The sequence below is a fragment of the Numida meleagris genome, chromosome 1 (genome assembly GCF_002078875.1).
Source record: "Numida meleagris isolate 19003 breed g44 Domestic line chromosome 1, NumMel1.0, whole genome shotgun sequence".
In the NCBI taxonomy this organism is placed as follows: domain Eukaryota; kingdom Metazoa; phylum Chordata; class Aves; order Galliformes; family Numididae; genus Numida; species Numida meleagris.
In genome coordinates this window covers 98,997,642-99,024,363 of record NC_034409.1, presented here as the reverse complement: position 1 = coordinate 99,024,363, position 26,722 = coordinate 98,997,642, and the positions used below count along the sequence as shown (strand labels likewise).

The 26,722-nt window shown below is 37.5% G+C and overlaps 1 protein-coding gene across 1 annotated transcript; it reads left to right on the top strand.

The window, feature by feature from the left end:
- LOC110399640 lies at positions 506-26,016 on the top strand. Its single transcript, XM_021398725.1, is given in 4 exon segments — positions 506-718; positions 2,134-2,298; positions 25,542-25,618; positions 25,620-26,016. Coding segments are annotated over 4 exon segments (852 nt in total).

Below are 26,722 nucleotides of genomic sequence, written 5' to 3'. Positions count from 1 at the left end.
GAACAGGCAGCACAGCAGCGTTGTGCCATAGCTCTTTGGTGATTGCAGCACGCAGCTCCTAAGGGCCATGGCTCAGGTGGTCTTCATCGCCCTGGCTTTGCTGGGAATCATCCAGAACCCTCACCTGGGATTTAACCACATGGCTGTGGACACACAGGAGCGTGTGGAGCTGAGTGCACAGCAGCTGAGTCCGGACATGGCACAGCCGCTGCACAGTGAGGAGCAGGGGAGCCGGGAGCAGAGCAGGGTGGCCAAGGGAGCCCTGCTCTTCACTGCCTTGCAGCAGTGGCAGCTCTGGGTCATCGCCAGGCTCCTTCTGCTGCTGTTTTGACTCTGGCGGTTCCTCAGAAAGAAGAGGGGTAAGCCAGACAGCAGCAGCAAGCAGGAGAACTCTCCAGGCAAGGAGGAAGACAAGGACAGTGAGGTAGAGGAAGGCAGCAACTTCAATGAGACGTGCAACCTGGGCAGAGTTTGGGCTGATAGCACCCAGTGGCCAGTGCTGTACATGGCAGACAAGTGCCAGGTGGTGGAAGAGCTGATGGACGATCTTCTTCAGGCCTGCCGAGGATGCTCCTGCCACACCTTCACGCCATGGCTGCAGGTGGCCATTGGGGTTGCCTGCGTCTACGAAGGATGGAGTGCCCATGAAGACAATGTCCTATACCGCCTGCTTGTACCCCTGAGGCCTCCCCCCAGCACACCTTCCACCTGGAGCTGGGTGATGTCAAGGAGACAGCAGTGAGGAAGTCCTGCCTGCGTGTGGAGCTGGAGTGCACCTGCACAAGGGAGAAGCTGCTGGGGGACACGCTCTGCCTTCTCCACCACTTTTGGAACAAGTTCAGAGAGAAACAGGAGCCCAGCCTCCTATGAAACCTTGTGCAAGGACTCCTACTTGCACATCGAGAAAACCACCCGCTGGTTCCAGGACCAGGTCAAAGCAGCTTGGAGGCGTCTGCCTCAGTCATGCGACTGCCGCCTGACGGTGCTGCCCTCCTGCAGCTCCTGCAAGATCAAGGTGACCACCGCCTCCAAGCACACCTTCTCCATTGAGATGCTACTTGGAGTGCAGCTCAATGACTCGCACACCTTCCTGAGCATCGGGTAGGCTGAAGCCAGCTTCAGCGGAGGCACAGCGTGGCTTTGGAACAGCTCATCTCACAGAGAGCTCTCTTTATGGGACTCACAGCTGGTGGCAGATGATAACCTGATACCAGAGGGAAGAAGAGGGAAGGCCCTTTACCACAGCCTGCTGTAAAGAGAAGCAACATTCTCCTTTGGATGGTTTCCCCAGCGCAGCAGCTGGTAATGACAGCGGTGTTGTAGCCAGTGTAGCCATCCATTTTCACCCTGCCTTACCCTCTCATGGACTGGCACAGTCCAGGTGGCCATTTCACACAGGACCTGACATTCCCCCTCACAGCTGTTGCTGTGCAGGGACCAAGCAAGAGGCACTGCTAATGGGCCTTGGTCTGCTCAATGAGGGCATGGTGGAGAACCTGCCCTTCCCAGACACTTGCTGGGCGCCGGTACCTCAGGACTGAGCATACTGGACATGCAGCAGACACTGCTCAACAGGCAGCAGATATTGCTCCTGCGTGTTTTCTCTGCAGACAAGCCACATTCTAGTGAGTCAGATCCCATGCAACTGAAGATGACATTGCGCAGAGGCTTGCAACAGAGAGAGTTGTAACATTCAGGCAGTGACCACCCAAAATCTTGGAATCCATTATCTCTGGGAGCTCCAATCAGGGCACTGTTGCCAATAAATTGCTTCTATGAATGAATGCTCTGTCCGTGAATGTCTGTGCAGAACTTTGGGGGGGAACGTGGCCAAAGGGTGCTGAGTGCATCAATGCCACACAATCAGGGAGCATTTCCAGAAAGACAGAGCTGACATTTCCAGAAAGAATGACATTGGAAGGGACCTCTCAAGGTCTCCTGGTCCTAAAAGAGTAGCAAGAGTAGCGTCCAATTGGCGCTAACCTAAATTTTGCAGTACTTAGAAGCGCCTGCATGAGTTGCCTGCTTGTTGTTTTCTGAGGTGTTTAGGTTAGAAATTCAATTGCTCACAGCCAGCACAGGTCCATGAGCGGAAGGTCCTTTTTAATTTATTTAATTTCCTTTTTTGACAAGGTCACACATCTAGCTGACCAAAGGAAACCAATTAATGTTATCTTTCAGGATTTCAGTAAAGCTTTTGATACTGTTTCTCACAACATCCTTCTGAACAACATGTCAAGCATATGGCTAGACAATAATGTGATGGGTGAGCAATCGGCTGATGAGTCGGGCCAAAAGGTTATAGGAAATGGGGTTATATCGAGCTGGTAACCAGTCACTAACGGGATTCCCAGAGTTCCATTTTAGGAACAGTTCTCTTCAGTGTTTTTATAAATGACCTCAATGTAGGACTAGAAGGTGTTTTGGGCAATTCTCCTGATGATGCTAAATTGGTTGGAGTTGTTGATCCCATTGAGGGCAGAGAGGCCTTGGAGAGAGATCTAGAGAAATCTGAGAGCTGAGCAATCACCAACTACATGAATTTTTACAAGAGCAAATGCTGGATTCTGCACTTGGGAAGGGGCAATCCTGTCTATACATACCGACTGGGGCATGAAACCACTGCAGAGCAGTCTCACTGACAGGGTTTTGGGGGGTCTTGGTCAACAGAAAGTTGAACATGAGTCAACAGTGTGGCAAGGCAGCCAGAAAGGCCAATCATATCCTGGGGTGCAACAAGCATGGAATATCTATATAATCAGCAGATAATTGTAAGAAGTCTCACAGTTAAAACTCAGGATGCCCAAGAAGATCTTTCATATTCCTGAACTCACCAGCAGGTAACCCCCAGCTAAGCTGTCACATGCAATCCTCTCCACTGCTATCCCACAGCTAGGAGCTTCCTGCTTTAGGTGGCACAGACCAATCCCTGTCCTGTGCAATAGGTAGTTTGCGCAGTTTGGGTAGACAGATTGGGTGGTGTTTCAAGGGGCTTTACCTCTGAGGATGGAATTGAGATTCACCAGAGCAGATCTGATTAATCAAAGTCAAACAACAAGGCTAAAGAGGCAAACCACAGCATGACTAAAGCTGCTCCTGTCAAGATTTGTTTACACTGCCAGATTGTCCATTCAATGTGTCATTCAGAGTTCAGTTCACAATACAAATACATGAGAGAATACTAATAAACTAACATAGGTTTAATTCACTCCAGCATATATGCCAAACCACAACATTTATGCTGTTATTGTTTCCTTAGCAAGTGTGAGGTTTTTGGATGATTCTAGAAATATCTAAATGATGCAATTGCAAAATTATTTGCCAGGCAGTTTAAATCACAGCAAAATAAAATATGTAATATTTTAAATCAGTTAGAGTTAAACAAGAGCTCAGCAACACCTACAAATAGATGACAGTATAACAACCACATACTAGTCTCCTCTTCTAAATGTCTGCATCAGTGTATGAAACTACAGCAACACAAAGAATAAGACAAATGAATCACACACATCCTCTCCTTTTACTCCACTCATGTGTAACCAAGGCAAGTACCTTCAAGAAGGGATTTTTCTGCTTGTGTAACTTGGTATACCAAAATGAAAACTTTACTTTCCTTGTCATTTCCTCCCAGTCATAATGGTGATGGAAATTTCAAATTCATATCAACATTGTGTGCTTGAATATTCTCAGGTGAGCTGATGTTCATGCATTTATAAAAGTTATTTTTTAAGAGTTATTTTGCAGAGAAAATAGTGCAGTGAATTTGAAGCAACTGTGTTTCTCCCACACAGCCCACAACCATTCAGCTAACCAGCAACCTTAAAGCAGCAAGAGAAACCAGGGGAAATGAAGCAGGTGACTATCAGGCAATTGAAGATAATTTGGATTTTTTCTCTTACTCAGAGAAACACAACATATATTTATCTCAGTTTGTCAGTTTCCTAATTAGGGATTTCAAAGCCTTTACATCAGCCATTGGTATTTCTGCAGTTCAACAGACACAAAAAAACCATAGTTTCATTTATATTTAATTAGTACCTTATGTACTATTTCAAAATTCTAGGAAGTGACAGGTGTCCATGTTAAAAATGTGGAGAATTCACCACCTCAGAGTCTTAAAGCCTCAAGAATCCCACATTCATGGTAAACTCTTTCAGCTCCTGATGTTTGTAGTCCTGGAAAAAAGAGAAGTAAAAGAACTCTAACAGAACATTCAGCTAACTTAGCAGGACTGTCCATAGTACCCCAGGGATTAAAAACAAGAATGTAGCACCTGTAATTAAGTACAGAGATTTTTGTGACACTGTGAATACATACTGAATTTACTGTTTTGTTCTTTTTAATCATGGTACAAAACATGGGACCAGCTCACAAATGTTGTGCTTTGAATTCAGTGACAATGCCTAAGGTTCATCAAAGCTTTGGAAGAAACTTAAAGGAAAAAAAATCCTTCTGATTTCTGAGAAAGACAAAACGGGCTGTTAAATGACAATAACCAGAAGAATTTTATTTCTTTTCACTATGAAACTATTAGAAATAAAATCAGCCTAAACACTTCTGAATTACTCTAAGCCAGAAACTGAGTGAGGGAAAATATTGAGGATCATCTTCCAGAAAATCCTGTTGCTTAAGGCTCAAATGAACATGTAATTCAGTGAGTTCTCAGTGACAAGCTGCAGTTACTTATAGAAGTAAAAAAACATTGAGTGAACTTAGATACAGATGTATGAATAGTAAGAAAAATAAGGCAATTTAACCTCACAGATAGTGCATAATGAACTCTCATTCTCCAGATTCAAAACTAAGACCTAACAACATAGAAGCACCTTTGTAGAAAGAAAATGGATTTCAGACAATGGATTTCAGTTTAACAAAGAACAAGTCCAACAAGAACCAACGGCTGAAAAAGATTAAGCAATTTAAAACGAGTAGTTAACAACTTTGGGCACTTGATGGGGCATGTCAACACAAAGTAGTGATATTGCTCTTATTTCCAAATTAAGACTGATGCACTTTTCTGAGGTTCCATCAGCAGATTCCTCACAAGTCTCATACGGAAAAGTAATTGTTTAATGCTGTTATCCCATTATTCCTCCACAATTTAGATAGATAAAAGAATGGAATTACCTTCATTCGCACTAAAGAAATAGTCTTCAGCTGTTTGATTAAATCCTAATCTATCAAACAAAGATAATATTTGATATTCATGAAGCAGCACTCTTGCTATTTTAAGCTGGGGAAAACAGTCTACAATACTGAGTTAGGCATGAATAGTGTATCATGTTGATTAGAGGAAAATATTAAAACAATATATTGTGTTTTTTCACCTAGAAGAACTATATGTGATGAAAAATCTCAGTGCTACATTTGCACTTCTCCTATTCTATTAGATTTTAGCCTTGATTCTATTGCTTATTACAAAGACTCAGTAATCATACATTTTGACTGCTATAATTTCCATATACTTAAGCATTAGCTAACCCTCTAGGAGCAAAATTGCATCAACTAATCTTGAAGAAACTTTTTTTAAACCACAAATGTACTGGCATACAGAGTAGTTCCATAAACATAAAACAAAATACTCCTCCTACACAATATACTGCACAAGAAATCCCCCTTTTTTTTTCCTCACATAAAACATACACTGTAAAAGCAAATCAGTAATTAGTAGGCTTATCCTATACTTTCTTCCATCCTTAAAGACATCCTTGTTTTATTTCTTTTGGCTTCTATTACTTCTGACTAGTTTTATTATTGCCATTTGCAAACTAGCCAAACGCTATCAAATCTCTAGCTGCTCAGTCAGATTTGCTGCATGGCCAGGACAGGTAATAAAACATCTTCCCAAAAATCTGCATTAAGCTATCAAGCCCCTGGATTCTGCCAGTCAGACATTTTTGGAAGAGGCATAAATGAATGAGAATGAAATGAGTGAATTTTAATACATATCAATTGTATTAACTGCAGGAGCCTCAGGGATTTTGGAAGAGACAGAGCAAAGGATTCTATGGGAAGTGTAGCCATTGGCTTTTTAAAGAGGCAGATAAATGCAGACGCATTTGGGACGCATAAGATGACCAATAATTTAAACTACATCTCACATCAGATGCTGAAACACACCTAATCGTAGGCAGAAGAAAAATAAGACCAAGAATAAACCTACACTAGGCAAAAAATGTAAGAATACTATTATAGAAGAGCAGGGTAATTACTTCGATAAGTAGAAGTATGCCACAACCATTCAAGGCAAAATGATCAAAATATGAAGGTAAATGACAGAAATTTAAATACCTCAGTAACTCAATCAAAATAAATGAGATCCTAGCATGGGAATATCATGGTGGACCACTACTGTAAAGAAGGGTAGAAAGTTAACATTTATGTGATATTAAAAGGAAACAAGCTCATAAGATATGCAATAAAACCTGAAATACTTGTAAATAAAATGGTAAAGCCATTTAGTTGAAGTTTCAAAACAAAATTAAAACTTCTTTCTACTCCTGAGTTGAAGCAGACAAACAAAAATTATCATCCACTTGATCAATGTAGACGTAGGTCACTTTGGTAGTGGCCTTTTTGGATAGTACTGAGGTACAGATCAGTATCAAAGAAAAAGCAACTGGATGGAGAACAACTGCAAGAGAGAAGAGACAAAAAGAAAAAAAAAAGAAAAGAAATTTGAAGAATCTAGATGAAGAAACCTCAAGCATCTAGGTGTCTAGGTGATATATTCCTCACTCCAAAAATGTATGGTCATAATTTATAGCAGAGAGCACTTTTCAATTACTAGATAAATGACAAAAAAAATGACTCAAAATGACTCAAGAAAGGTAACATGCAACAAAAAAATAAACAACAAAAAAAAAAAACAACAACAATAAAAGAAAAACCTCACCAAAGAAAACATGCACCACAACTGCCACAACTGGAGCATCCCAGTAACAGGGTATAAAGACCAGAACTCTTCCGAGCAGAATGCGATCAATACTGAATTAGGGCTTCAATTGTCAAACAATATCTGTTCACACTAATCTGTCTTTACCCTTGATGTAACACTTTGGTGAACTATTCCTGCCATAAGGCTATTACTAAAGCAGCATTTCTAGGTTTCAAGTTATCAATAAAAATCGACTATGATTTATTTGGAAAGGATGTTAGTTTGCTTATAATAATTACTACATCCTACCCACAAGGGCATAGTTGTCATTCAGCATACAAAAAATATGTGAAAGAAAGGCCAAGAAGCAGTGTCTGTTTTTCCCTGTTCGGGCCCTTCTGCATCTTAATGCTGAATATAGGGAGGTGCTCAATCTTTTAAATCTTGGTTAGTCTCTTCACTAAGCTGATCATACACATTTCTCAACCGCACTTGGTCTCGTTTGAATTTTAGTGAGGCCTCCGTACATCATACTGTCAGACTTCTAGTATAAAGGGCACAATAAAAATATAAAATGATTGATGAGTTCCTTACAAAAAACATACTGTCAGCACTGTTTTACTTTATGCTCTAATTTGGGGCAATTGATGTTGTCAGAGAGCTGAAACAAAGTAAAGTAGTAACTGCTGTTGCAATTTTCAGATGATTTATCATTCAGATCTTGGAAGAACACCCTTCATTGTCTTAACAAAGAATTTGTTACCCAGACCGTAAGTGAAGTGAGAATCAATAGAGAGGAATAAGATTTAATACATAAATACTGCAAAGTTAACAAGAACACATTAGAACTTTCCTGTTATATTTACTACTCCTATAAGTTCAAGTTGGGATATACCTCTTTAAAGTAAATAAAAAAATGCTACCTCCATTGTCTTAGTCTACTAGCTATTCCTATCATGAGTAAGTAGCATAGAAAACATTTGCAACTCATGCACTAGTGAAAGTGTTAATTATTTTTAAATACTTTCTCAAGCATAAATCTACTTAAATTATTTTATTTCCTAAAATAAAATACACATATACGCCAACATTTCTAAGAACAACATTAAGCAAGCAAATATTTCCTAATTTTTGCTTTTTTCAATTTTATCCACACCTACAATACTGTAGCACTCAAAATACAACAAAGAAAATACAGGAAAAGGTCAGAGTTCAAAATATGTTCTGAAAGATGTAATACAATTCTTTAATATTTACACATAGGAATTATGCATATAAGCAACATTAAACAGCTATACCTGGAGGATACATACAGTGAACTCAAATTACTTTCAACATATTCTACATTCGGGAGGCTATTACAATCCACATAAAACTGCTGTTTTCTTAGGTTTGAAATCATTGCATTAATGTACCTTCATTTTATCTGTACTGTGTAAACAGAGAAAACATTATTGATCAATCTTTAAACAACCAGGGAAGATTACATATAGACTCTATGTTTTCAAACATTTAATTATTTTTCTTTCTAATATGTCTTGGCTGGACTTCATTGTTGTAATTAATAAAAGGCTTAGTCAAAAACTTCAAGAATTCAACAACACTATTAGTGTGGACAAGCCATGAGAAAAGAAGACAGTTATAAAATTAGATTATTCAGAGAATAAAAGGGCAAGAAATTGCAATTTATTTCTCCTTTTGATATCATTCTTTGAGAGGTAAAAAATGCTTTACCATCACCACTCAACATTTATGATGCTTTTTTGTTTAAATTCAGAGAACTTTTCAACTCCTCAGCAATCCAACTCTCAAGACATAAAATAATTTTCTTAATTTTACCTGTGATTATTTGATATCCATAGGCAGTGACAATCATTAAAAAAATAAAACATTCACAGAGTCTGTAAATTCTTTACTTTACTCTAAAGAGTAAATTCTTGCAAAAGTATATTTGAATGAACATCAATCAGTCTGTTACTTGTCACAAACATCACTACGAAAAAAAATTACATATAAAATACCCACTGAAAAAATTATCTAAGAGCTAACAGTAAAATTTAAATCTATGAATTTCATTCAAACTAATTGTTCATGATTTTTTTCCTCATAAATGATAATTTAAGCAACAAATTTAAAGAGGAATATTCCTTATGGATAATTTGACACTCACAGCAATCACTACCTCACTGAATAGCAGCCAAGTATGAACACATACATACAGGACACATGCACTTATTCTTTCATCTATTAAATACCACGACAATACATATATTAAGTTGAAAATCTGAGCAACATGCTTAGTTTTCTATTCTCTTCCCTCAAAAGAAAGGCTATACAAATTTATTTACATCAAACTATATATTGTTTGCTATTAAACTATGGAAGGTGCACACACAGAGCAAACTATCCAAGTACAATGCCTCAGAGGATCTAGAAATCTTAGCATAAAATGCTTTGGGTAACTACAGAAGACAAAGGAATACTAAAGAAGTTCAAGAGATGTACAAGATCCCGAAGGTTTAAGTCGCTCTCTAAAATTAGAAAACAGTCCTAATAGAAAAATACACTAACTATATGAAGGATGCGACATTCAGAGTCGCATTTGAACCCTTCCTTTGAAATCAGTGTGAAAAAAACCTGATATGAAAAAAAAGAAACTGCTCTCTTTCCCTCCTCCAGGAAGCTCTCAATTACCAATGGAAGCTGGGAAGAAATATGATAGCTGACCACCTTCTGTATGCTATACTGTAAGACACAGCCACCAGTACCTCTCCAGAAGACGTCTGAGAATGTTACCTTGGGTTCTGATTTTTCTTCTTTAGTCTTGAGGCACAAGAAGATCAATTAAGATGACTATGACATTCATTACTTAAATTAAGTCATTTCAAAACTATCAGATAAATAAACAACCTAAAACTTAAGTAGTAAACACGTAGCTACATTTGCAATTGCATCACTGTGCATCCTATCACACATAATTACAAATTTACTATTACTCTTAAAACCTATGACCAACCAACTACTGATCTACAAATTATTTCCATTTACAGTGGAGGACAATTCCCTTTTGTTCCAGGCTTCCACACCAAGCCTTCTGAAAACAGAATGATCTGATTGACAGTCCTGTGCTTTGACTGAGAGGACTTTCTCCAGGTGGGCTCAGAGCTCTAGGTCACCCTCTGCACCTCTAGGTCACCGTAAGCCACTACACTCCAACAGTTAGCAGGGTACCCCCTCTGTTCTTTACTGACTGATTTCCATACCACATTCTTGTTTTTCCCTCCTTTCTAGACCTTCCTTTTTTCCATAGTTGTACTGCTATTTCTTCAGGCAGTCTCCTCCCAGTTCTTCTATATCTGTACCTCAATTCAGCATTTCATATACCATTATCTAGTCAATCTCAGCTTTACATGATGTCACTGATAGATATTAATCACAGGTATGATTACTTTTTCAGCGGCACAGGAAGGGACAAGCTGTAACATAAGTAGAGGGGAAAGCAGCAGCCAAGGAGGATCCTGGTGCTGTCAGAGAACAGGCATCACCACCCAGGGCCCATCCTCACATCAAAGGAGCAGGATGGGGGCGGGGAATGTAGAACTGCTTGAAGTCCTTATCACCAGCTGAGTTCATTCTCATGTGATGAGACAGCTCCGAGGTCAAGCGGGGAAGTCAGAATCAGACCAGGGTTCGAGACAGCCCAGCGATTCCCAGGCAGGTCAATAGCAACAAAGAAGATATAACATCAAGCTGGGCAGAGTTCACAGGTCAGGATCAACAATGTCCATAGGCAGGCAACAGGCCCAGCTGTGACAGGGCTTCATGCAGACCCACCAACAGTGTCAGTGGATCAGGAGCTGATGGGCCAGAACTGAGCTGCAGTGGGCTCCTGGGCCCATGGCAGTGCAAGTGTAGGTCTCAGGAGGGTTGCTCAGGGTGAAGAAGACTCTCTTAGTACCCTGAGAGCTATCTCGGCACTGCTCACCTTTCACTGCTCACAGAGCACCCTGCTTTCTGTAGTAGCTGCTTGATTAGAAAGCACTGACCATGAAATGCTCAATTGGTAACATCCTTGTTCTCTTTCAGGAGTCTTAGCTGAGGCCAGCTTCTCTACTGGGGCCTCTTGTTCTCAAAGTCAAAACAGCCTTCAAAAAGTGGCCTGCTGGTTACCTGTCACTTAGAACTGCTTTTCGGTTGAAGCTTTTCCTTTAGTATCTGTACAACAGATATACATCTGTACTGTAAGTATAGATATACATCTATACTTAATACAGAAGTTGTATTATAACAATATATACACTTCTGAACATAAGTGCACACATTCCAACATCTCATCTTAATTGGAAATTTACTCCTGTAAAAGGATATAAATCACTAAATAAAGTACAAAGCCTAAAGACAAAAAACTACCTCTGCAACATAAAAAAAGGGAAGTGTTTTTAATATTTTTCTAAATAACAGTTCTAACTTATTTCAGCCTAGCAGACACATCAGACTTTAGAGCACTACAGGATTTTAGAAGTAATTATTATTTCCAGATTTCTCCTCCCAGGCAGTGATCAGTCCCTTATTAACTAAAAAGATTAAACTACACATCCAGTCAATGACTAATTATTTGGCCATGGCCAACTAACAGGGCATCAGCTCAATGGCAATAACTGGCATCGGCAACCCTCTGCTTCTATAAAATTAATCTGGAATTTAATTTTTAAGAAAAGGTCATGTTTTACAAAGTCATCCTGTTCTCATTAGATTCATATATCTATTCATACTATAATTACATTGGTGAAATACTAGACCTGTAAAATAAATTAGAAGATTGTTCAAAGACACAGTGGATACTACTTCTGCTGTTAAATAAGATTAACAATTCCTTTAAGGTAACGCCTATCCACTTCAGGGGACACGCCTCCGTGTTTCACAGTGGTTCATGTAACTAGATGAGAAAGCTATGATCTTTGCTCTCTTGCTCAAACTTTCATTTTAACTAAAACAGGGTCATGATGTCTATTAAGTGTATGGAAGACTCTCTTGACCATCTGAAATTATTCAGTGACCTCCATGACATTCAGCTAATCAACACTTGAATTTCTGTGTGATCTTCATTAATTAGAGGTCAATTTTTCCACCGAAGGACAACACTGCACATTCTTCAAGAACAGATTCAATGATACAGAAATAACAAAATAGAACTTCTCTATGCAAATACAACAAAACCAAAAGAACTGAAAAAAGCAATAAGCCTCCTTGTTTTAACTGAAGGAAAAATGAAGATATGCTCTATTCTTAGAAGTATATTATGTACCTTGTGATTGGTATCAAATTCAGATTGTTTTTTTGTTTTTGTTTGTTTTTTAAACATATGATGTAGGTCCAGCATAATTAAAATAAAACCTATGCAGCACCTTCTTCCTGCATTACCAGCCATTTTAATAAATGGTACAGTTACTTTGACTATCCAGAAGACAAGAAACAGAGAAGACAGCTCAAAAAGTAAAACAAAAGGAACAAACAAACAAAAAACAAACCAGGAAGATGATATGTCTGAGGGATGCTGTTGGAACTGCTTTGTGAAAGACCCTGAAGGTCTAAAATTGCCATCGTACTAAACATTTTGAGGTGATTATCCATCGTGCAGTCTCCAGGATGACAAGTGGAGAACTAAGAAAGAAAGGATTCAGGAGGAAGCAGCTAGAGGAAGCACACCTTAAAACTCATTCTGCAGGTATTACCATTAAAAACCATTCCAAAAATCCCAATCTATTTTTGGAATATTTTTCACAGAAGGCCAAACTAAATTACTTATCTCACAAAATCACGGCCAAGAAATACTGGCCAGTTTGATCTGCTATCTGCATTACTCCACAGAAACCACAGCTGCTATAACGGATTCAGCTTCATAACATTTCCATGTGAATACTATCACGTGAGAAATGCAGAGACATTCCAACACAGCAACACATGTTTTATAGCTCAATGTATGGAATAAACAAAACTTTTTAAAAGTAGTGCTATCTCTGAGACTACTCCTGACATTTACATTCAATCACATTTTGATACAACAATTCTCAAAATAAAAATCTTTTTACCAAAGAGCTATAAATCATACAGATGAGACAGTGACAAGGAGAAAAAATGCTTATAATAATATCTATTTTACGAAAATTCAGACAGCCTTTAAGTGATTCTTCCATTTATCTGATCAGAGAAGTAAGCAAACTCTCATCTCCTACAGCAAGTAAAGATAAGGAATGAAGAAAATAAATAATAATTTCACAGCATGGAATTAGAAGCCTTTCAGTGAAATTAGATTTTCTGATTACAAAAGACAATAGGTCTGGTAATTAGATGTTTGTGAAAAGATGGAAAAAGCAGCAATAAGAACATTTTGAAAATAGAACACCATATTCTATAAGGATAATTATAATTTATCACCTAAAATGTTGATTTCCCATAATTCTAATTAGTGAGAGATATGATAGAATCCTGTGACGATTAATCTAAAGGAAAAACACAATTTCTAGTAAGGTCTAGTTTCTGCAAAATGATGTTTTTAAATGGTGTGCTTATTTAGCTGTTAACTAAGAACTGAGAACTTCAGCCTAATGGAATGGTTGCTGACATTCCAAGAGTCACTAATCCCAAGATTCTTAAATTTTGTTTACATTAGCTATATACTACAATAACAAATTATCTTTGCATCCTCTAAAGTGACAATGAAGCTGATCATCTGGATGTATTAAGTGAACAGCTAGAAGGCATTATCTCTCACATTTCTATATTCTCCCTTTACACATACATAGATCTATCTCTACATATATACATATACATACAAGCACATGTACGTGCATTGATATGTACATATATATTTCATAAAGTGGTTTACGTTCGTAGCCACATATCATTTTGTCTGCCTCCTTGAATGAGACCTTTTTTTTCTGACTTCTCTTTCAGTCATGTGGGTGTAAAGATAAAAAATTTAGCCTGAAGGACACAATTTGATAACTTTGACGGACAAAACTCAGCTACGTTGTGTACATGTAGCAACTAGTCCGGAGGCAAACTGATCAATTTACCTTAGAGGATTTATCAATTACCCCTGAGAAAAAAGCTGTTTACAAATCTCTTGACTCTTAAAATTATTTCCAGAAAAACTAATACTTGTTCTTCTATTGAGGTGTTTTGTTTTTTTTTGTGGTTTTTTTTTTTGTGTGTGTGTGGCTTTTTTTTTTTTCCCCTGCAGGATTAGAACAATCAAAAAATGCCTAACTTAAAAATTTATGTACAAAACATCACACATTTAAGCACTGGTTTCAAGACTGTCATCATCATGTCATTCTTTACCTTTTTTAGGAAACTTCTTAGCACAGTGATGTCTTGAACACAATGACAAAACAACTCCAGCAACAGACAATATTCTGAAATTTTTCCTTTTCAGAAATACTACATTATTTTTAAGAGCTCCTACTAAGCATTCTTCTTTTCACTGACAACCCAGTTAGCATCTTTTCCTTCTGCTACGTTTTATTCCTTCTTTTGATCTTTTAAATTCCTGTTTCACCCCATCCCTCTCACCTTTCTATCTTTCTTCTTCATCTTTGCTTGGCTTTGGTATATTATTCCCTCTAACAGCTGCATCAGAAGGCAGAGTATTTCCTATGCTCCCTCTATGCATGAAGCTACAAAGAAAAAAAGTCAAGTCAGCACCTGAGGTACTAGAAACTCTTCCACTGTAAATTGCAGTTGATTGTCCAGAAAACTATATAGGTATGACCTGAAAAGTGCCATGTTTAACATTAGCAATGTATAATGAACACAGAGAGCATGGAAAATAAATAAGTCTAGTCATTATTGCAGAGTACAAAGTTTTCCAGTCTTTATAGCTTTCTGGCCATTTTTATAGCCAAAAATCAGGAGAGTCAGACTAAATAAATCATTTAGTCTTTTGTTTCTGGTTAACTGTATCTTCCAAGTCTGATCGTTGAGTATAAAATAATACCATTAGTATCTTCGGCTGTTTTTATTATCTGCTGGATAACAGTAATTAACACTGTTTCAGTGCAAGTAACTGTTGAATTTTGTATTGCAAATCAATACTCCCATTAATGATGCCTAATAAGTATTTTCCCATAGTAAGAAATATTTAAGCGAACTTCAAAACTGAAACTTGACATTGAATACAAAAGCACCTCCAAATTCCAAAGACCTATAATAATGTATTCTGTTTATTCAAGCATTATGTGTTTTTAATGAACTGAGCAGACTTCAAACTTATAAAGCCAAGATGCTAATTTCTCTCAACAACATGCAATATTTCATCTGCAGAATTATAACTATTTATGTTCTGATTTTCTATTTTTGTCCAGTTATTTCAATTTGTTTTACATATTCAAAAGTAGATCTAGTGTGTTCAAAACAGACTATTCAAAGTAGAATATATGAATAGAAATTAAATACAGAAAGTCACCACATATCATGTATTTCAGGCAAACCGTACCTGAAATCAAACAAGAGTAGCTAATAACAACCCAGGTATCCCCTGCCTTCAACTTAAGGCAGTTAAAGACTGTAGATGGTTACATACAGACATATGCTATAGTAGAGACTAAAATTCTGCAGAGACTAAAATTCTGCAGATTCTGCATCTGTGATGATTCCATTTGGATTAAACTTTACAGTTCCTTCCTTCTGCACATCACATCACAACAATTATAACTGCTCTCCTCAGCATTCAGGGAATTTCACACAAAGTAGTCTGGTGACTAATCATAAAGAAAAACTCTCCCTATGCAAAATAACATAAACGTGATGCTAATATGTTTTAAACACTCACTATCAACACTAAGATATACATATGAGAGGTACCGTTATAGTAGCAAGGCACACAAGACCCTATCATATTAAATGAACTCATTAACTCATCTCAGAATTAGAAACAAAAGGCTATAATTTGTACCAACTAAAACTGATCAGAACAGTTTCACTGCTGGAATTGCTTTATGCAAGATAATCAGGCCCAATCTTTCTCTACTTTCCTCTGAAAAGCAGAATGGTGCAGGAACAAATACAATTGTCTTTGATATACATATTCTTGGTAATTTTTTCCTGACAGAAGCCAGAAACATCTATTTGATGCATTTGTAGAGACACAAAGTGTACAGATATACTGCCTTTTAGAATAATTATTAATGTCTTTGCACTGACTGTGTAACAAGGTACCTCATTACATTAGTTCTGGCCCATATTTCAAGGCAATTTGACAGGAGTGTTTTCTACAGCTCATCATGCTCACTGAAAAACACAAGATCTGTTGTGACAGAATGTGTTAATGTAAGAGTCGATGAAGAGAAGAAATGCACCATAATGATTAAGAGCAAGACTTCATGTTGTTTGCCACTTGGAATTAAAAAAAAATAACAGCTTGAGAAAAGGTACATGTTCCAAAATCCCTATTCATGTTATGTTCTGACTTATTTTAGAAATGTTCAAATGAGACTGAGGTATTATTTGTACTCAAAGCAATATTCAAAGCACAGACTAGCCTACACTACACTGGGCTTTGACTGACAGGAATGCTAGTTTAAAGAATGCAGTCAGCTCCAAGCTGTGACCAGTGCAAGGCAAAGCAAAGCCTCTGTATCAGATTTCATACTATGATCCTGGCTTGTGACAGGACCTTTTCTTCTTACTGTTTCCCAGTGTAAGACTGCAGCTTTGCACTCACCCTGAAAACAGGATGAAGGGAAACACACAAATTAATGCTCAGCACCATCATCACTGCCATGCTACGGCTACTTTCATGATTCATGAAGAAGTCAAAGGCCCTAGCTATTAAACTAAGAATAGCTAGGACTCCTTTAAATCTTCTACTTACAGGGGAAAGACACTTGTAAATTCATTTGCATTCTCATTTCTCCATGTCAGCAGGGCATTCAAGTACAGTCTACACAGTAACTGCTCTTCAGTGACCAGACACCCCTGCTCTGGGATAAGTCTACCAATTATTTTGCAAGTTATACAACAACTTAGCTATGGACATTTCTTATTTCAAAGCATCTCACGGGGTTCTCTTCTTAGAGCAGATCATATCAGATGTCTTCAACAATTTATTCTATACTTTCTCCATCTCATATAAAAATATATCTTGATTTGAGGCTATTGTGATTTTGTAGTTTTTACTGATCATACATTTCTTGGGCTTAGATGCAGCAGCAATGAGACCATTTCAGTCTAGTTCAGCTTGAGAACAAGAGCATCCTTGCTATGAAGAAGCTGAAAATGTACCACATCACACTGCTCCCACTCAGTATGATCTGAAACTGTAGCAAGTCGCTTCATACAGATCACTAATTAACATAATGTAAAAACAGAACTAAAGATCTTTACAGAGCTGCACTCAATACATTCTTTCCGACAGTGAGTACACCAGATGAGTATTCTACATATTTCTTCTCATCTTGCATGAGATTTAAATAAACCGTGCTTGTTTACAGAGAAAGATCACAAAAACATCAAAAATCATGCTGAGCTTACAGTACTTGGCAGGTACTCTTGTTTTGTTGCTGTTTTCAGAGTTTTCATATAAGAGTTATTCCTCTCAGTACCTTCTACAGATTACAGCTCAATTTTGTAGTTATTTCCTTAGGTACTTTTCTGGAAGTTCAAGAGAAATGTTCATAACACAACAGTTGTCTGCTTTAAAAAAAAAACAGGCAAAATATTTCCCCTCTTCAGTCATTTCATATCTTACTTGTCCTTTGCAAATTCTTGAAAACAACTGCTAACACCTTTGAGATGTTCTGAGCTCATTAAGTATCTGGAGATGATTATCAACAGATTCACGAACACCTCTAATCCATCAAAACTTTCCTTAGTCAAGACTGACATTAGCCTGTTGCCAGCATTCATTCTATGAGACGTCAGTAGTAACCAAACAGCAGCAGCACCCAATTCATGCTTTTTTCTTCTTACCACAAATATGTTGTTGGCTTCCAACTGTATTCTGTTCTTCGATCTTTCTGATGTTGGCCTAGGAAAATCAGCAGAGAAAGGCATGAATTACTGTCACCTCATTTACAATTTTCTATAATGACTATTTCAAATAATGTAAAAAGTGAATAAAATTTTAGCAATGAGAACCTCAGCCTTTTTAACTTAGATTCACTCTCCCAGCAACACCAGCTTTTATACGTTTGCAGCGCTGAAATATACAGACATTTGATAATAATGACAGAGCAATGACACTGTGCAACAGAAAACTGCCATATTCCTCAGGAGTTAACACACCTCATGTAAGCTGCAACACTGCACTGAGCTAGACAGAACAGCAACAAAGCAAATTTTCAAAGATATAAATTTAAAAGGTATTTTTGTTGTTGGAAAAAAGACGACTAGCTACGAGTGTGCATTATCAGAGGCCTTCAGTACCACAAATTATTGTAAGCCCTGAACCTATAATTTATCACAGATTTCCTCTGCCTTAGGCATGGCGATTTGAGTCGCTAGCTGCAAATTGTCATAGTCCAGTATAGATTCCAGGTATCACCAATTGCTCACTTTGCAACCAGCTATGGCCTTCGCCATTAACCTGCCTTGGTGTGGTGAGGCACTCTAGAATTCCAGAAAAGACTATCAAGTAGTTTTACATGTAGCACCACAGCTGGTTACCACCATGACTATCTTCATGACTAGATACTCATTCTGTCCTCATCAGCACTCTTTGGTCTGTACACAGAGAATCCAGAGAAGAGCTGTTCCCTCCATGACCCATCATGGGGTCCAAAAGCTACTTCTGATTTCTAGAAAGCACAGATACAGTTTAAAATTTCCACACTACGTTCTGACATTGTTCAGTCTCATTATACAAACTCTACATGGTAGAATCCTGATATGCAACTCACAGTGCAGCATATTTTGGAATATGAAATCCTCTTTTGAAATACAGAGGGAGGCACTTAACTTTTGCACAAAGGGGATCAGAAAAGACAGACAAGCAGAATATAATGAACTAGTTCCCCAAATGGCTCAAATTAATGCAGTGCTAATGAGGCATCTTCCCTGGGGTGCATTTCCAATAATTTTAATGACAAATACAGGTAGCTGAAATATGTTTATAACAAAATTATTAATTTACTGCAGTACAGATTTGCATACCGTACGCTTAGGTTATGTTTGCCTAGAAAAAAAGACAAGGGCAGACTACTCTCTGAGCATTGTTTCTGTCAGTGCTTCAACTCACTTTCCACGACTTATCTACACAAACAGGCTCAATTGCTTTAAAATTCAGAGTAATGGGAAGAAGTTATTAAAATTACTTATGCTTTGAAACAATGGTATTGTGAATTTGACTGCTCTGTAGAAGATCATGGTTACAGCTCCAGTATATATTAACACAATCACCTACTTAAATCTTCCAGTTTCATTAATGACATTTTTACAGCAGTGAGCAACCATTTTAAATGTATGATGCTGGTGCATTACTGTTTCTCACTTACAAAGCTTCAGTTTTATGATTTAGGAAAGAACATATGAATTAAGCAACCAATCACACAGCACTGACAGCAAAAAAATCATACTTAACAACCCACTTCATCCACACAGTCTCCAATGAACTCTTGTAAAATTCATACAGATATAAAATATGTCTGAGCATGCATGTAAGGGTAGATGTCTACACTTATTTATGAAACAGGAAAGGAAAAACAGAAATTCTACTAGATATTGTTCATATTTTTCTAGCTGTGTAACTGATTGACTCTAGCATTAATTCTATCTTTAACTGATCCACATACCTGGTTTACTCTATACACCTCCTTGCTGAATACCTGAATGACTTTAAGATGCTACTATTGATTCACTGAGGAAAGCTTTTATCCCAGTCTAATAGATCTTTTCCAGAGTAGATTTAAAGTTCCCTAAAAATCCCAGGCTTCTGTTTTTAAACCAAAATGTTTAATAAATGTACAGTATTTGGAAATGTTTTCTAAAAATACAGTCATGACAGGTCAAGGGGTCTGGCAAACCAGACAGGGCATCCCCTGCAAAAATGCTCTGTTAAACCCCCCTTTTTATTCTATCTTCTTACTCTGAAGTTATAAAAAGTCCTGGAAGTCTGAAAAGTATCCAAAGTACTGAACAAAGTATGATATATCTCATTTATCTGTTTTGCACAGTGCCAAGTGTGGAAGGCCTACTCATGGTAATGCCACTACACTGCTAAGCAGCCCACATCCAGCTACAGGAAATGCATATACTAGATTTGCACATCTAAACCACATGTTTCTCTCCATCAGACAGCAGACAGCTCTTCCAGATAAAATCTTTATCAGCCTGAGTTGTCTCAATGCTATTCACTTGCCAATACCAATGCCTTGACCACCATATCAGAAAGGTGCTGGCATACCACGATACCCATCTGTTCATGGAGGCTGAAGCAGCAGCCACTCACCACTGGTTTTATGTCAGGAAAAAATAAGACAATTTGATAACAGCATCTTGCTCAGATATCAGTTGCTTCCTAAAGAATTCCAGTGCTTTGGCTTTCCTTCCCTTATACTCAAATTCCAGTTTAAGTTGCTAAAGGAAAGAGAAATGAACACCTTATTATCATGACAAAGTATAACCTCTTTAATAAAACTGTTTTTCTTCACCATTGTCATGCCTTCAGTTCTTCCTTAAAGTTCAGTAGACAAGGTAAGAGCTTTGGATTTACTATTGCAAACCATAGTTAGGAAGCACTATACACAGTTTGAATTACTACACTTGCAAGTATAGTCTGTAGTCTTAGTTTTTAATTCAGTTCAAGTGCACAGTGAATAAAACAGAAGCGTAAAGCAGGGAAGTATCTGCTAAGAGCCTTCTGCATACAGTAACTGCTCATGAATATTAAAGCTGGACTCTTCCCCAGTTTTGTGGAGGACTGATGTGGGATATTTTTTGTATTTTTAGAAAAACCAGCAATCAAAAAATTTACATAAGTACTCCATAATCAACATGTCAGCAGTGCATGTTTATTTTTAAAACAAATCATTTGCTATTAAGTGACAAACGGAGCTGACTTTCATTATATATTATATTTTGGGGGTCTATTTTTACATGTTTTCTTAAATGATTTAAGAGAAGGTTTCAAACATTTTTATTGAAACTACAAGGCAGGTTCTTGTAAACTAATGAAGGCAAAGAATAATTTTATAAAATAAAATGAGATTTATTCGGTGTGTGACAACTGCCCTTAAACAATAGCTATGCTCCACAATTCCAGTATTCCGATACATACCTCATTACAAACCACCTTACTGAAAGAAGGAATTTAACAAGAAACGTTCACAGAAATTACACAATATAGTTTTGATACTGATATGATCAAATTTTACAATTTGACAATTGGTGGAATGTGAAGCATACAGGATATTCTAAATTCAAGACATCAAAGGTGTATGGCAAACGCATGACACTGGCAAAATGCAGAATTTTAGTGTGAAAGTACCGAACTGGTCTTTTAACAATCTCTATTTTCAAATCTGTGGAATTATATTTATGTTACAGTTATAAATTGCACTATAATATATTAACCGCTTCCTTCATTTAAGTTGGTGGATATAAGTCATAAATAGTTAGTGAAGCTCACACTGAACAGAAAGCTCTCATCACTAAGAGAAATGAAATCATGAAAGATGCACATCTTTTCTGATGTTCTTTTCCTAAACAGTCATCTGAAACACTTCCAGTCCAAGTTCATGGTCCAGATGACTTCTATAGTCAAGGAAGAGATGCAACATTTTCCAAATGGACATTTCAGTCCAACCATCTTAAAAAATGAGAAATTTCCAGCCTCTCTCAGCTGACTGCCTAAATGACTCCAGATATCATCTCAGCCAAAGGAAAATCTCTCATCCCTTCTATGAAAAAAGGCATTGAATTGATGCAGAAGCAGCCTGCAAAACCTACATGAAATCTTTGTGTGAAAATGAGTTCTGTGTTCCCTGGGGCTTTTACTGTAAAACATTACAAGTTGAGCTAGAAGAATTTCTAAGAAGAAACAGTCAAAAGCATATTAAAATGCTGTGGAATAATTTACGACTGGCAATTGTAATGATGTGATATATCATTTGTGATTATAACCAGTTTTTTCATTAAGTTTTCAGAGTTAATTTCAAGTAATGAATTCATACTTAAAGCTTACTGTACTGTGTAAGATTGAGCCCTACAACTATAAAGAATATTGGAAAACAGTAAAATAGTTCCTGGTTTCAGTCGACATTTTATGGCTTAAGGTGACAGCAGTTAAACAAATGGAAGTTATGATTGTTTGAAATTCTAGATACCCTAGAATTTATATGCTAAAGCTGTTCAAATTTCTCATCAGTAGAACTGTGCGGCTTTAAAGCTGTTATGAGAACTACGTAGACACAAGTGGCTTTTCTTTGTTTTTAAATGGCACATAGTAATTCTCTTCTTATTTTCTCTGAATTTGAATTAGAGAACAGTAACAGAAATATACTGATCAAAATGTAAACTTCACTAAGCATTTTTCTGACATAAAAATGGCTGACTGGTTGCAAATGTGATACAAAGTAAGGAACCTGGAGCATTTAAAATTTACAAGAGCACCATCTCCACAGACCACTTCCCTGAATCTTTTGACTTACAAGGCAAATACTTCCTACAGAATACCAGAAGTTGCAGCACCCTTTCATAAAGCAAAGTTCAACTCAAAAACTAAGTAGATTTTTACCTTTAATTTTCCAGTAGATCTAAACTAAGAACTTCCTGATTTGAAGACTACATGTTGATACAGAGACAGTATTACAGAATGGCATACTTAAAGTATTGAATCACAGAATGGCTTGGGCTGCAAGGTACTGTAAAGGTCATCCCATTCCAACCTGCTGCCCTGGGCAGGGCTGCCCCCCTCCAGCTCAGGATGCCCAGGGCCCCATCCAACCTGGCCTTGAGTGCCTCCAGGGATGGGGCACCACAGCTTCCCTGGGCAGCCTGAGCCAGCCCCGCACTGCGCTCTGAGTGAAGAATCTCCTCCTAACATCTAATTTATTTCTTCCCTCTTTTAATTTAAAACCTTTCCCTCTTGTCCTATCACTGACTTTATGAACATCTAGATTCAACTAAAGTTCTGATGCATTTCACTTGTGCTACAACAATAAGCAAATGTGCATTAAATATAGGTGTATTTAATTGCTCCAAGAGCTCATTTTTCAACCAAAATAAAATGGGAAAATGGTTCTTCCTCTATTTCTCTCTCATGAACTAAGATTATAAAACAATCAGAATAAAACAGACCTTCTAGAATTTCTTAGTATTTGCTTTGTGAGTCACAGTTCTTGTGATTTTTTTTTAATTTTTTTTTAACTGCAACTATGTTAAGGACTAGAGTACTGAGTATTTTACTAAGAAAGCTTCCTAACGCCTTAAAGTGTTTTCCTAAATTCTTCTGCACTGAAAATTCTTGTCATATTTGAAGGAACTTTTACAGAAGAGGGATTTGAAATATACATAACTGCAACTGACACAAATTCACTCAAACTTGTTATAACCATAAACCTTACTGAAAATTATAGTTTTTATTATTACTCATTAAGTTACACCCAAGAAAATCACATAAAAATCTTGACCATGACAGTGGGAAAGCTCACATAATCAGTGAAGAATAGCTGATTCATAGGGTTGTCTCCAATTAGGTTTTTGCATTCAAGGCAGCACAAAAGATCCAAACTACACAGAAAAAAAATTCATTTCATTTATACCTAACACTCTTATAACTACAGTGTTAAAGAGTCACTTGATCAAGATACCCATTAAGGTGATTTTTATCCTCTGATTTTATCTTTCCTGTTCTCAAGAGCTTCAGTCATAACTAAACACATTTCTGAGCACACTGTATAATTTTAGAAGTGAGCTGTAAGAACCGCAAGCAGTAGCTTTCAAAACTGTACTGATTTCACTTTTCGCTGTTTTTGGCAATTTTTAACTATCTACTCTAGAGAAAGTATGGAGCACATTGTGAATTTAGTGTATAATGGACTCTAGGCTATTCATTTAAAAATCTATCGCAACAGCTTGGGTTTTGTTTGTTTGTTTGTTTGTTTGTTTTAAGAAACATACATTTGATGACAAGAGATGAAAATGCAGTTGCCTACTCGAAGTTTATTGAGCTTAATGAGAGCAAAGTCTGTGCTACGACCAAAGTGCACTGGCACCACCAAAGTGCTGGGTAGGAAAACGCTGCATTGTAGGCTTCATGACTGAGGATTCCTCTTGTGCTTGCTTACTTGTATGTGCAATGCATGCTGATGCAATTCTGAATGAGGAAAAGCAATGTGATAAGCTGATGATTTATTTCTTCCAAGATCAAAAGAATACAGAGAACTGTGACAAATGAGGGATCTAGTGGGACTATGAAACATTTTATTAAAAAGTCAAAGGCCTGATTATTTTGTCTGCTGTAATTTATCACTCTTTTCTCTGAAGACTTATCATCCTTGCAAGACAATCTCAGAGGCCTAGAAAATTTCTGTAAATTGGCCCTCTAAAGCTGAAATAGTACTTGCTCCACATGTAAGGTTATTTTAGAATCACGGAGAGTGACTGCAAATGAAAAACTATCGTTTTGAAAAGATTTTTTTCTCAGTAGCAGATGATTTATTTTTCATGATATTTCCTTCATGATATCTTTCAGTTATATAACATATTAAAACATGACTACATGAAGCAATTTGGATTTATTTTTGGTACCATATCACTATTAGATATACTTCATATTGTAGAAACTGAAAAAGCAATATGAACTAATGGACATAAGAGGAGGATGAATGCAACAACATGACACCAACATCTAGTGACAATTCAGTTATGATTACTGGACATAAAAGACTTGGTGGACATCCTGGATATTACTTCTCCCCCTCCAAAAGAAAGCATAGATATAAAGAATACAAAAGATGCACTACCATTGCAATAAAATTTGAGCATCCTTTTTTCCCCTGCTTGACCTCTAACTGTACTACAGTGTTGAAAATATAGAAGCATAGCATCCCTGCCATGAAGATGTTTTTGTAAGTAGAGGGAAATAATCTGGAGGAGGGAGGGTGGACATACCCTGAACCTCATGCTGCCCGTGCATTTTTTGAAATGTATTTCTGCAACCTGAAAACACAAACATTTCCCCTTTTTGAACAAGGACAATAAAAGGGGATAAAAATTAGCAGTTGCTGTCTTAAATTATAAAAATGCATTGCTGTTTCCTATCTACAAGCTTAAAATTATTACTGATTCTAGGTAAATGATTTCCCTTCATTGATAAAACTAAATGATCTGACCCACAAAACAATTTTTTCTTCCTCAAAACACAGTAATAAATATCTGAGTAAGTAGATGGACTCATTTCGATGGAGTACAAAATTATTCAGATCTGTAGCAAACGTTTAAAAGCTATTAGCTTGAAGAATAAATCCAAGAAACGATAATGCATAATTCCTAAAAAGGCAGTAAAAAAATTAATTAGCATGAAAAATTATGAGCAGGTTCTTCCCTCATTACTTTACTCCACAGGTAACACTGATTTCTACAAAAACAAGTTATGAGGCAATATGTTTTGTGGAAAAGTAACTCAAACTTCTCCTGGCAACATCAGTGCTGCCAGTAGGAGTAGGGAAGTCATTGTCCCTCTGTACTCAGCCCTGGTGAAGCCCCACCTCAAGTACTGTGTCCAGTTTGGGGCCCCTTACTCCAAGAAAGACATTGAGGCCCTGGAGCATGTTCAGAGGAGGGTGACGAAGCTGGTGAGGGGTCTGGAGCACAGGCCTTATGAGGAGCGGCTGAGGGAGCTGGGATTGCTCAGTCTGGAGAAGAGGAGGCTCAGGGGAGACCTCATCGTTCTCTATAACTACCTGAAGGGAGGTTGTAGTGAGCTGGGGGTCAGCCTCTTCTCTCTTGTAACTAGTGACAGGACGAGGGGGAATGGCCTTAAGTTGCGCCAGGGGAGATTTAGGCTGGACATTAGGAAATACTACTTTTCTGAAAGAGTGGTCAGGCGCTGGAATGGGCTGCCCAGGGAGGTGGTTGAGTCACCATCCTTGGAGGTGTTCAAGAAACATTTAGATATAGCGTTGAGATACATGGTTTAGTGGGGTTATTGGTGGTAGGTGGATGGTTGGACTGGATGATCTTGTAGGTCTTTTCCAACCTAGCTAATTCTATGATTCTATAATATATGGCAATAAGTTAAGCATACTTTTTCAATTTGTGAGATACTAGATTATGATCATATATTTTTGGTGATCAAGCTAGCAAAGTTATTCTATTTAAATTGACCTTTTATTTTGACCACACTGTTTTCTGTACTGCTGTTATCTTCCAGCTTCCATCATATTATCCAGCTGTAACATTAGCAAAATCTCTTCACATCCATCAGCTGTGCACAGCATCAGAATTTTAAGTGAGCATGTTAGACTACAGGCACAGTGTTTTACAGAGGATGCATGAGCGGCACCAAAGATGTGCAGAAACTCTGAAGCATAACAAAACATGCCTTAGACGATGACTTTATAACTAGATCAAGTCAAGTCAACAGTCAGTAGAAATGGCCTTCCCCGGAAAGCTCTGATAAGCTTAATTGGAGTCCATTCGATAGCTGTAGCAAAAATTTATACCTATTCTTTTCAGAAGTGTACTGAATATCACATGAGTTATGTGATTATTCATTTCATGTCTGGCTTACAGTCAGAGACAAATATAGACATATTCAGTTGGTTAAAAAGTCATCTCCTTCATCTCATCATATTCTGCAGTGTCAAAATCATATTTGCATTGTTTAGATTACACAGACATAAA